The 12,391-nt window shown below is 32.2% G+C and overlaps 1 protein-coding gene across 5 annotated transcripts in view; it reads left to right on the plus strand.

Moving 5' to 3' along the window:
* Window positions 1-11,262, plus strand: part of LOC126751108 (histone-lysine N-methyltransferase, H3 lysine-79 specific) — a 130,159-nt gene extending 118,897 nt beyond the window's left edge. For all 5 annotated transcript variants that reach the window (XM_050461074.1, XM_050461071.1, XM_050461072.1 and 2 more), the window contains 3 exons: window positions 512-751; window positions 842-1,318; window positions 6,244-11,262. In XM_050461074.1, coding sequence (XP_050317031.1) covers window positions 512-751; window positions 842-1,318; window positions 6,244-7,610 — 2,084 coding nt within the window. In that variant the 3' untranslated portion in view covers window positions 7,611-11,262. The remainder of the gene's footprint in view (window positions 1-511; window positions 752-841; window positions 1,319-6,243) is intronic.
* The last annotated feature ends 1,129 nt before the right edge of the window (window positions 11,263-12,391 follow it).

The following is a 12,391-nucleotide window of genomic DNA, read 5'->3' on the forward strand; positions in this document are numbered from 1 at the left end:
AAGAGGTTTTTGAACTTGGTATTAGTTATAATATTGAACTGAAAGAATTTTATACGATAAAAATGCATCTACCAAATTTAATTCTCAGCTACTAAAATAGTGTTTTTTTTTTTGTTCCGAAAAATCTCCATTCTCTCTAGTAATCACAGTCTAGTTAGATACCTAAATCGAAATTAAACATTTAAAATCTAATTTTTAATCACAAAATTTTGCTGAAGTCAGAAATTAAAAAACAATTTGTTCTTTTATCAATAATAAACTTGCGATGTAACATTTTTTATTTTTAAATTAGGGTTTTGGGGTTACAAAGTTATTTTTAATTTTTGGGATTAAATCTTTATTTATTAAATTTTTTTTCAATCCTTATTTGAGATAAAAACGCCAAAAAATAATTTTAAATAAAATGTTCGGGATACATATACACATATATAATATACATAAATGTTTAACTATAACATTCTCCGACTTAATTATTTGCCAACATATAAAAATATCACATTTCACATCGTAGGTCTGGCAGCTTCACTGCAGGATCACGTTATGGCCTCGCGCAAATACAAGGAAGAACATGAAGAGCGCCAACGGCGGGCTGCCGCAGTGTCCAGCGACATGCATAATCAACACCATCACCAACAACACCCTCACCAGCAGCAACAACAGCAACAGCAATATGCGCATGGCCAGCAGCACCACTATCAAGCACAGGCGGCACATGGTCACAACAACAACGCCACCCCCAATAAGGTGGAAAGTGAGTACTTGCCGTTTTAGACTAACCCTACTCAGCTATTAATTGGAAATCTAATCAATTTTTTTTTTTTGCTCACCCATAAATGCTTAGTCGGCGTGAAACGCACTTCGCCCATGGCAAATAATCAGCAGCCACGACCCGCTAAGATGGCCCACTACAACGACAATGCCGTTGCGCATAACCAGCAACTGCATCAACATCAGCAACACCATCTAAGCAACAGTAATCCATACGCCAATATGAATGGCGTTAGCAGTAGCAGCAACAGTGGCGCCATCTCATCATCGGCGACAGGTGCACAAACACAACCGCAGTCCTCACTGTCGCCATCTTGTCGACGCAATGCGAAATTGCCACTCGAACCGCTGCTAATGAGTCCGGAAATCAACTCGATAATGAGCGGTGGCGCTGCTGCTGGCGGCGATGAGCGCCCCTTGCAGTTGTCAGCAACGGCAGCAAAAATGTCGCGCCAACAGCAGCAGCAGCTACAACACGAACAGCAATCACGCACAGCGACCACGCCGCATAGTACAACACCAATCGTGGGTGGACGCGCCGGTGATGATGGTAAGAATTGATTGACTGTTTGCAACACAATTATTACCAAAGACGCACCAACCGCCACGTACCACCTAAAGTTAGTCACCAGCACAGCAAAAGACAAAGACCATCTTATCAAGCACTGTATGCATTCGGCTCAGGCATAGTTTAGTTTAACACTTAGCAGCATTGAGAATAGTACATACGCGAATTAGCATTGAAAGAACTCAAAATACTTGTATATGTACCTGAAATAAGACGAAATCAAGCTAGCATTAATAGTGAATACATGCATACATACATACATACACACATTTATATATGTATATAGTAATGAAAGATATAGCGAAATGCTGCATAATTTTATAAGTTTCTACCTCATCATCAGCACAAAATACACGAAATATTCCACGCAAACTAAAAATCATAATCATGTGTACAACTACAATGCCAAAAGAAAAACAATAATTATAATAATAATAAAAACAGCAAATACTAACAGCATACTGCGTGCTTTGAAATTCCGTTACTAACTGCATTGTCCATCGTATTAAATACCGCTACTTGAAAGTGTCGCAACTTGTGTTTCGCTCCGCCTTTTGGTCTGCGTTTCTGCGTGTTACTGTTATATTGTTGTTGTTAGGTTCATGCATGGCCTTTTAGTGTGTAGCATAAAAGATTTAGGCATTTAAGCTGAATTTGTACAATTGTGTTTGTAATTGCCACATATTAACTAGCGTATTTTAGTATATTTTGTTAGCTCACTTTTCAATTGGCAAAGAAATATTTGCTTAGAATCATTTTTTATTAATAAGTTTACTGTTATTTTTATAAATAATTTTTACGTCGCACTCTTTGAACACACAAAAAAGACGCCTTTATTTAGTTCATAAGTTTTTCGCAAAAAAAAAAATATTATTCTTGTTTATAACACATGATTTTTCCTAATTTTTACGCTTTCCTACATATTTGGTTTATATGTATGTATGTAAAAAATTTCGAAATTTTTTATCGCAATTAAAATTTAATCAATTTATTTTTTTGTCAACATACATAAACGCTTTTTTATTTTTTCCCCTCTCCGCCTAATTTCCTTGGTGTTTTGGTTTCGCGGCTCCACTGTCTGGGTGTTGGGTTTTCTTTTAGTCCATTTTCGAAATTATTTTCTTGCAATTGAATGTTTTTGTTGTTACTTTAGGTATTGTTGTATTTCGTAAGCGCTAAGATAGTTGGAACGGCATTAATTTTTAGCAAGTTTTCGCGACAAACGCGACGGTGACAGGTTAAACGACAACAAAAAAAGAAAATAATCTTACTTCAGTTTTAATAATGTCTGGTTGTTTCAGCATATCTGGAAAGATTTCTGACAGATTTTTCAAAGTATTAGAAATGTGCAATTGGTTGATATTGGTACTTCAATCTTCGAGAAAGTGATATTCTATGAAATTATATATAAACTTTACGCTGCTTGCATTGGCTTTTACCAGCATACAGTAAAAAAAAAAAAAGAAAAACAATCCTAGAACACTACTGTGTAAAAAATATTTACATAACCTCAAACTTTTCTCGCCAATTTCTTTGTTTTAAACTTTATGTCATAACTTGCGGTTTTGTATATAATAATTAAAAATTCTACCAATCTCTATATCGACATTAAATCGCTGCTGACGTCATTAATTAGAGTAAAATATGGAAATGATTTATGGAGCTTATACGTTTTGTCAATCGTTTAGAATAACTAGTATTAGTCGGTTTATACGCTGCTTATGAAACCTGAGTTGAAATTTGACAAACTTTTCACGTATTGAAGAGTAATTTGTTTGAATTATAAACATTTTTCGAAACAATATAAAAACTGTTAATAAAAAATATTTGTTATAAATATTTATTTATTTAGTATTAAAAATTTGTAAAAGTGCATCAAGTTTTCGTGCAAATTTAAACTGCTGAAGCCAGTTTCTGTTGTAGCGGCAGAATTCTGGCCGGAATAAAAATCCGGGTCCGTTCCGATTACGTAGACTGTCATGGGAACGGACTACCGAAGCCAGTGGTATTGTATCCTGCCAGGGTTGTGAATTTTTCAATTAAAAAAAAGAAATTAATTGAATTTTCAATTTTTAAATTGCACATTTTGGATTAAATTAGTTTTCCTACATTTAATTCTGATTAGATTTTCAGTTCTTTGTTTCGAAAATGTATTTTTTAATCCAAAATAGAGTATTAAATATCATGGTTCTAGGCGAGCTCTAGTTTAAAATGGTCGAACACGCAGTACGAACGAAAAAATGTAAACTCAAAAACAATTTATTGTTTTATTAATTGTAAACGTGAGATTAATATTTTTTTACTTTTCAATGCGGTATTTGCGATTAAAACTTTTTTGATTCCGGCATTTGGGGTTATAAATTTATTTTCAAAATTAAATTGATTAAAAATTATTTTTAATAAAGATTTTTCGGTGTTAATCTAAAAAAAAAAAATAATTTAAATGTTAATTCAATAAAAATAATAATAATTTCAATGCTAATCAATTATTATTTTTTAATGATTTTTTTTTTTGTAACATGATTGTTTTTAGATTGCACAAATAAACTGCTCTAATTCCCATTTTCTTGTTGTTAAAAATAATTTTAGTATTATAATTAATTTTCTTAAAAGCATATATACTTGACTTCTCAAAAAATAGTTTAAGAATATAAAGGAATATACTTTTTTAAAGCAATGGGCTCTATTTTTGAGTTTGCTGTGTACTTTATTAGCTAAATAGTTCTAGCATCGATATTTTAACAGTTTTGTAATATTTCAAAAGACATATAAAGAGATTTCATATAGTCTCACAAAGTTATCAGTTATAATGAACCGAAAATATAGCGTTGAGAATTCTAAATTCGTAAACTTATTTTTGTATGTAACCCAACAACAATTTTTTTTTAAAAAGTGTGAAAATTTATGATTTTACGATGAGTTATAACAAGTTGTGAGTTTCCTAATAAAATGAATAGGAACAATATTTTTAAATTGCCCAATTGCCTTTTAGTGGTCCTAAGCAATATTAGTATGTATCGGTTCCTAGTTTGCATAGTTTTTTTCCATTTATACAAAAATGTTTGTCTCAAAAATTCAATTCTGTAGAGGTCAATAAAATATTGGTTTCCGATTTCAGATCATAATAAATTTTTTTTCACGAATATTGTTAGACCGTGAATTAAGTAATGTTTAAACTACAAAATGCATAAATTTTTTTGTATATTTTTGATTTTATAAGATTTTATTTATGTTTTTTCTTCTTATTTTTTATACTTTTAATTTTTGATATTTTTTTTTATTTATTTGTTTGTTATTTATTTTTATTCGTTTTTATTTATTTTTTTTATTATTTTTTATTATTATTTTTTTTTTTTTTATTATTTTATTTTTTTTTATTTGGTTCATATAAAATTTATAAAATTTTCAAAAACTCATTGTAAAAAATTGAATTGTTTAAAAAACACAAAAAATATGAAAATATCAGAAATATCTGAGAGCCTCTATCAACCACGTGCAAGATTAGACCTTAAAATTTTAAAAATTAAAATAATATTTCTTTAAATTACCGCTCCATCTCTTTAATTTTCCAATTCCATAAGCGCACACTGCCTTCTCGCTATTTTTGCACTCACATTATTTTCTTAAGACTTAACCGCTCATGCCTGCTTGCCTGCTATATTGAATAACTTCTTTTGCACTTTGTATTAGCTGTGTATTTGATTTCCTCATTTATATTTTCCTACACATTACATTCCAGTTTCCAACAATTCCTCCCATACCATTTCTGCTCCATACAGTAGCTATGGCTATAAAAAGCTCAAAATTTAGCTGACGAAAGGGGCTTACAAATATTTTCCACACCCCATTGTGATTCACATATATACGTACATGCATATATGTATATACTTATGTATATATGCGAGATATATAAAACCAAATTTGAATATAAAAATTATGTAACAATTGGTAAGTGTCTGCGAAATAGTTATTGATTGCTTTAGCTTTTTGTTTGTGTTATTGTTGTTGTGATTTTTAGTTTTTTAGTTAATTAACAAGTCGTTTATCTAAAGTCAAGCATTTATTGTACATAATACTAAGTCATTACTAATATTCGTATCCAAAAAGTGTAGCACATGTATACTCTAGAAAAATTACACAAATGCTAGAAAAAGCTTAAAGACTTAATTAAACAAATTATGAATGTTTTGAAACCCCATACATACGGTTTTTATACACGGAAGAGGGTGTAACTATACAAACTGATCAATCAAAACCAAGGTCTTGTACGGGACCATTTCTTTGAGAAGATATCTTCACGTAATTTGGCATGAATTATTCCAAGGTAGTGGTACAATAATCGAAGAAAATGTTCAGATCAGACCACTAGACTGGTCGGCTAAAATCCAGACCCTATTGAAACACTTTTTGTATTTGACAATATAGCGTGACGAAATTTGAAACGGATTATTGTCCAAAGTGATTACAACATATACATATGTATACTCTTTTTTGGAAATTTTTATATTTATGAAGATTATTCTAGCTTCGTTTTAATCGAAATTAACGTTTTTCGTTGATCTCTTTTAAAAAATTACAAACTGTTTTTAAGTGTCGGAAACGGCATTAAAGCTAACGTAACTTACATTTCTAATATTGTTAAATAACTATAGCAACAAATATTAATTGATAAATAAACCGTTTATTTTAACATTTATAGGTTAGGTTTGCTTACGCTTACTGACTAAAACTCCCTTAACTTGTTAACTACTTATGAGCATAATTTAAACACATTCCATGCTAAACACACACACTGAAACATCACAACACCACACTCACCCAATTACAGTTCAAAATCTAACCGTTTAGTTTATAAGTATGAAAGTTTCGAAAAAATTCTGATACATTTTTCCTTATTTTCCACATAGATGATGTCATCGCCGACGATGAAACACACTGGCAACATCGGGTCAGCTCCGGCTTCGATCGCCTAGTCGCCTTCGCCTCCACCGAATTGGATAAGACGCGTCGCTCTATTGACACGGACATAGTGCCGTCGTCGATCAGCTGCAACACCTCGCCCGATTCGGGTATTACCCACAGCAGCAGCAGCAATTCAGATACGGCGCGCACATTTCTCTCCACCTCGTCGACATCCTCGCAACTGGACATGCCCATGAGTAGCGGCGGCAGCAGCGCTGGTAGCACCAGCAGTTCCAGCGGTTGTAGTGTGAGTGGCGCTAGTGCCAGCTCCGGCGGCAGCGGTGTCAATAGCTACATGCATGGACACCTACACCATCATCATCATCATCATTCGTTGTTGTTGCATGCGCATGGCAATGGCGGTGGCGGCACCGCTAGCAGTCACGCTTCATCATCAGATCACCTCAGCGATAGCAGCATGAAATCAACGCATTCCGATGTCGCTTCTATGCCGCCGATAACGCTGCTGAAGGCGAACTCGGCATCACCGGTTGACGCGAGCGCCATTGATAGTCCGCCACTCTCTGATATCGGCTTGCCGCGCACACCCAGTCCGAATGCGGCCGTGCCGACGCCTCCCTTGGCCGCAGCTATGGCGGCAGCGCATAGTGTCACACCGACACCGACACCAACACCACCGGCCAGCGCCGCTGATCCCTATGGCAATAATACACTCAAGATACCCTTAAAATATCAACGCAAATCGAAGTCGTCATCGGAGAAGCATTATAAGAAGAAATTCTGCGAACGCAATTGGGAATACGATTGTGATGATCTGTTGATGCCATATGCGAATAATAACAGTAATGATGCCAGCAACAACACTCTGATTGAGGGTTGTACAGCAAACGATGCGGTTGGCAAAGGAATGGCTGGCGTAATGAAAAATGGTCCCACATCATTTGCTAAAACGAATGGCGGCGAGACGAAGAAATCCCATCAAACGAGTCCTGAAAAATCGCCAAAGCGTCAGCAACAACAACAGCAACAGAATTCTTCCGAGGTGAATACTAAATCCGCCGAAACACTCAATCATAATCACAACAGCAACAACAATCTGTCATCGACTACATCGGCGACGACGGCGACAATGCAAAATCTTTCGCAGCACCACCATCATCATAAGTCGTCGAAATTTCGACCGAAAGGCAAGGATTGGGACTGGTCCATGGATAGTAGCAACAGCAGCAGCAATGTGAACATCAATAGCGGCGTCACTGGCGGCAACAGCAGCGGCACCAAGTGCAAAGCGGACGCAGGCGCCGCAGCAGCGTTATCTGTAGCCACGCCCACAACAACCAATGTTAGTTAAGTTGAAAGTGTTGCATAATTTTTCGTTATTTTTTTGTTTGAATATTTATGAACTTGTTCTGAGCACATGACACTTGCAGCCCCTACATAATCGGTCGTCTGTTGGCAGCAATTGGCAAATCAATAGCAACTAATGTTAATTTATATATTTATTTTGTAATTTACATAAGATAAAAAATGGTTTAATTGTATCATAAATTTCGTTCTCGTTGATCGCTATTAATTTTACTGTTAAGTTATAAATTTACTACAGGTACCACGCTGCTTATTTCAATTAAGTAAAATTTTTTGTCCCAAGTGAAAAATAACCTACAATTTGTACAGTTATTTAAACGTAAACTTACTCGTTAATTTAACATATTTTTTTAATAATTTTTGGATACTTGACTGAGTGTATTCAAGCTACTTGTTATTCTTTTTTTTCAAAATGTGTTGCCTGAACTTTTAAAATTCAATTGCAAAATATGAAATATTTGAAAAGCATGAGGAGTGTAGTGTTTAGAGGAACGCCCTAACTCTCCTAAAAAACTGGGTTCGATTACAACATCCGACTGACATCTAATAACATTTTTTAACATCTGACAAAACCTCTTGTTTTAGAACAGGTTTCGACCACAGCTGTATTTTCGAAGCTCCAAAGACAGACAGTTTTGACAGAATGCAACGCCACATCAACGACTTTTAAGACGTACTGTGTATGAGGTGTGTTCAAAAAATAGCGGGAATTTTAAAATTTAAAATACTTGGAACATTTTTGTACTATGTTGAATACATGCTGTTGGACAATCCCGTTATTTGTGTACACAACTCGTATATTAGTTGTCTTTTGAACTCACTGACGTACAATAAGTTTCCTTTTCATTAGGGTCTTTTCACACAGTTTGGCAGTTCCTAAACCCAGCTTACAACCCTGTGGAGGGATGGTTCGCCTTCAAACGGATGTTCTTCGGTCACCCAGAGGATACTTGGTTTAAGACCGGAAGTCGTGTGCCGCTTAAACCATATGTAAAAGAATCGTTTCTGACCAGTACCAAGTGTATGGCGCTTTGAGAACTTTTCTCACTGCGTAAGCGATGTCTATGCCAATAAAGAAGAGAAGAGAAGACATAAAATATTTTCATATTTTGCTTTAAATTTATAAAATTTCAAATTTGAAACTAAACTTCTATTGAAATATTTGCAATAATTTGTTTATTACTTTTTTTGTTGAAAAATAGTTTTAATTAATATTTTAATTTTTTGTATTATATTTTTTGAAATTGTATTTTATTTTTCTAATATCAACCGTTGTTCATTTGATAACTTACTATGCGCTATAGCTCGCTTAAGTTTTCTGCATAAGAAAAAGCTTTGAAAGTGTAAGTTTTTTCTTTAGTCTGTGTATGTGAAGAAAAAGTTTTTAATTTCCAATTTAACGTTTGGAATATGAAAATTACAACAACAACACGCGCCAACCACTTCGTGCATGGTAAGGTAACTGAACGATGTTTTTTCATTAACATAAGATTTTGACAAAAATTGTTATTTTTTAAGTTTTTTATAAATTAAATTAAACTTTATTAATGTAATTTTTTTTAGTTTTATTTTAATTATTTTTTGAATGTAATAATTTTATTTATTTTTTCTAAATTAATTATAATAATTTTTTTTTTAATTTTAATTATTACAAATTTTTTTTTAATTAATAACTTTTTTTATCATAATATTTTTTTTAGTTCTCATTTTTTAGTTTTATTTTTATTTCTCACCGCGTGGCGGTTTTAAGAATTACTTTTACTAAGTTCACTTAAAAAATAATTTGTCATGCTTAAATTGTATTATATTTTTTGAACACTTTGTTTATTTTTTCTGCTGGTTTTATATTTGTTGATATGAAATGTTTTTTCACACAGTTTGCTTTGCACAGTTTAAAATTTTTATTTAAAATTATTTGTTAAACTCTATAATAAAACTTAATTATTAATATACTAAATTTGTTTATTTTTTTTAATATTTTGTTGCATAGTGTAACAACATTTGCCACATTTTAATTTGTGACCAATTAAAGAAATATTTAATAAAACGAAATTTAAATTACAATGCTGATTTACTTTAAATTTAACATTTTTATAAAAGAAATTATTAAAATTAGTGAAATTTTGTTGTTAAATAAGTCTGAGGGTAAAACAAACCATTTTTTTGGGAAAAACAATTTCAGCAACTGCAACGAACGCATTGAAAACGAAGCTTTTGCGCTGAATTGCTGATAAAAAAATTTAAAACAAATAAGTAAGGCATACTTTTTTGCAATAATTTTTTATTTTTTGCTGTTTTTTTTTTTGAAATTGTTAAGCGACGACAGATTTTATGCACATGCGCAAAGGCATAACGTTATGTATATATATAAGTAATTTTAGATTTAAAAACCGAAATAAAGGAAAACAATTTTAGCATGGAAAAATGTATGCAAGGGGAAGCTAAAACATTTATTGTATATTAAATGATAAAAACAAAATAAAAAATGTTAAAATTAAAAAATGAGTTAAGCGCAACACAGGCAATGCAACGGTAAAAAGTTATTTAATGACAAATGTATGCGTAAACAGTTTAAACAAATTGTAATAATAATAATAAATACATACATATATACACACAGATATACATACATTTGTATATAGTAACCATGTAATGTAATATAATTATAGAAAAAGTAAATGTACTGCAAAATGCAACAAAACTTGTAATACTAAATAATAATAATAATAATGAGCAGTAACGGTAAATAAAATGTAGGGAAGGAATTATGCAATTTAGTTAAATAATATTTAACAATTAAATATGGTAATTAAAAAAAATAATAATTAAAAATACTAGCGGAAAAGTAAATAAACATTTAATGCAGCAACATTAATTGAATACATAATTATTATATAATACTAGTATTTATGCAACATTAAAACCGAAACAAACTTAAAACAAAAAAGAGCGTAAAATTAATGCGAAAAACATGAATTTTAGGTTAAGTGCAACCGCAAACAATTCACGTTCAGGAAATGAAAAATGAATAGTTCTTTAATTACAACAACAATTGCAATGTATTAAAAATGACAATTTATAAACAGCAAATAGCAGTTACAATATTAAAATAAAGAAAATTTAATTTAAATTTAAATATTATTACACTCGTGGTACAGTTGTTTCGAACGAATGCAAATGCAAATGAATAAACAAATACAGTAACAACAACAAATAATGATGGCATTTAATTAATTTACAACATACAAGTTAGCAACGTAAACAAACCTAAAACGAACGAAAATTTACGAATTGAATAATTGAATTTTTAACAAAGCAGTCAAAGCTGAAATAAAATTAAATGGAATATAATAAATATACGTAAATAAAAAGAACATACTAGTGTAGAAATAGGTGAAGTAGCGCGAAGGTAAAACAAATGCAGTTAATTTCCCGTTAAATGCGTGCGAATCCAACCAACGCACGAATAATTTAAGCCACACTTCGTTAGGAGCGGCGATTCGAGCTTTCGCCCTCTCTCTCTTCAAAGTGTGCTTTATGCCAGACTGGGGCACAACACTTCGGTTTTACAGGCAGCGGGCAAACGATTTTAATACAAAAATGGTGCTTACGAATTTGCTTTTTTTGTTTTTTTTTTTTAATAAAAAGTCAATAAGAGTAAATGAATATCCGCTCTGAAAGGGCAGACTGTTAAAAAAGTATTGCAATAAACAAGAGCGCACGAACTTGGGCGGCAGTGCACTTGATTTGGTGATTCTAAGCGTACAACTATAACTTAAACGAAGCTGTAAGAAACCTTTTCAGCAATTCATTCATTCTTGCTGAGAGTTTCGCATGGATTGTGAAACGTAAATTAATATTTATAAAAAAAAAATTCAATTGCTGCTAAAAAAGAGATGAAAGTTAATCTTTCAAACGCAAATTAATGTTGTCGTTGTTGTAGGGGCAGAAAACATTTCTGACATAATTTTGAAGAATTCTACCTAGTTGACAGTGCTTGGTCGGGTCCGTTCCGGTTACGGAGACCCGACTGTCGTGAGAACGGCCGCAAATTAATGGTATTATATGCCAAAAATTTTTTGAAAGCGGGTTTGGTTTTTAAGTTTGTATTTGGTAATACGTAAAACATAATTTAATGTTGATTTTTCCACTCTTTCCGCTATTTGACACTATTATTTGTTACATCTAAAATAGTTTAAAATTGATTTTTTTCTGAAATGCACCATTTTTCTAATATTTTATATCACTTCCTTTTTTCGAATTCTAATTTTGGGATATTGGTGCAATATGTCATTATTAGTTATTATTTTTATTGAAGTTAGTCAAATATTAGTTTAGCTGGAGCCAAACGTATATAGACTGATAACATCCGGTAAGCTTGAATATCCTGTTAATATTCGATTGTGCCGCGAATTTCCATATACGAACTATTATACTATACACTAACCTGGATAAAATGCAGATAGCGTGGTTATCCGCATGAGTATGCACCTAATTCTTCTTCTACACGGTTTAAAAATAAAACATTTTTTTAATTTTTTACTTGATTTTATTCCATTTACGATTCCACGATTCGAAATTTATTGGACTTAAATTTCCATTTTGTGAATACAACCAAGTTTACTGGTCAGAGCACATTTTAGGGGAATGATCAATATTCTTTTTACACGAGTTTTTCTGGTACCAATCTATCGTGTAAAAAGGAAATTAGGTGTTGTTTGGAATGAAGTTCAAATGAATAACAACCGGATAGCGTGAATAACCGAT

This window comes from Bactrocera neohumeralis, chromosome 2 (assembly GCF_024586455.1).
Source record: "Bactrocera neohumeralis isolate Rockhampton chromosome 2, APGP_CSIRO_Bneo_wtdbg2-racon-allhic-juicebox.fasta_v2, whole genome shotgun sequence".
NCBI lineage: Eukaryota > Metazoa > Arthropoda > Insecta > Diptera > Tephritidae > Bactrocera > Bactrocera neohumeralis.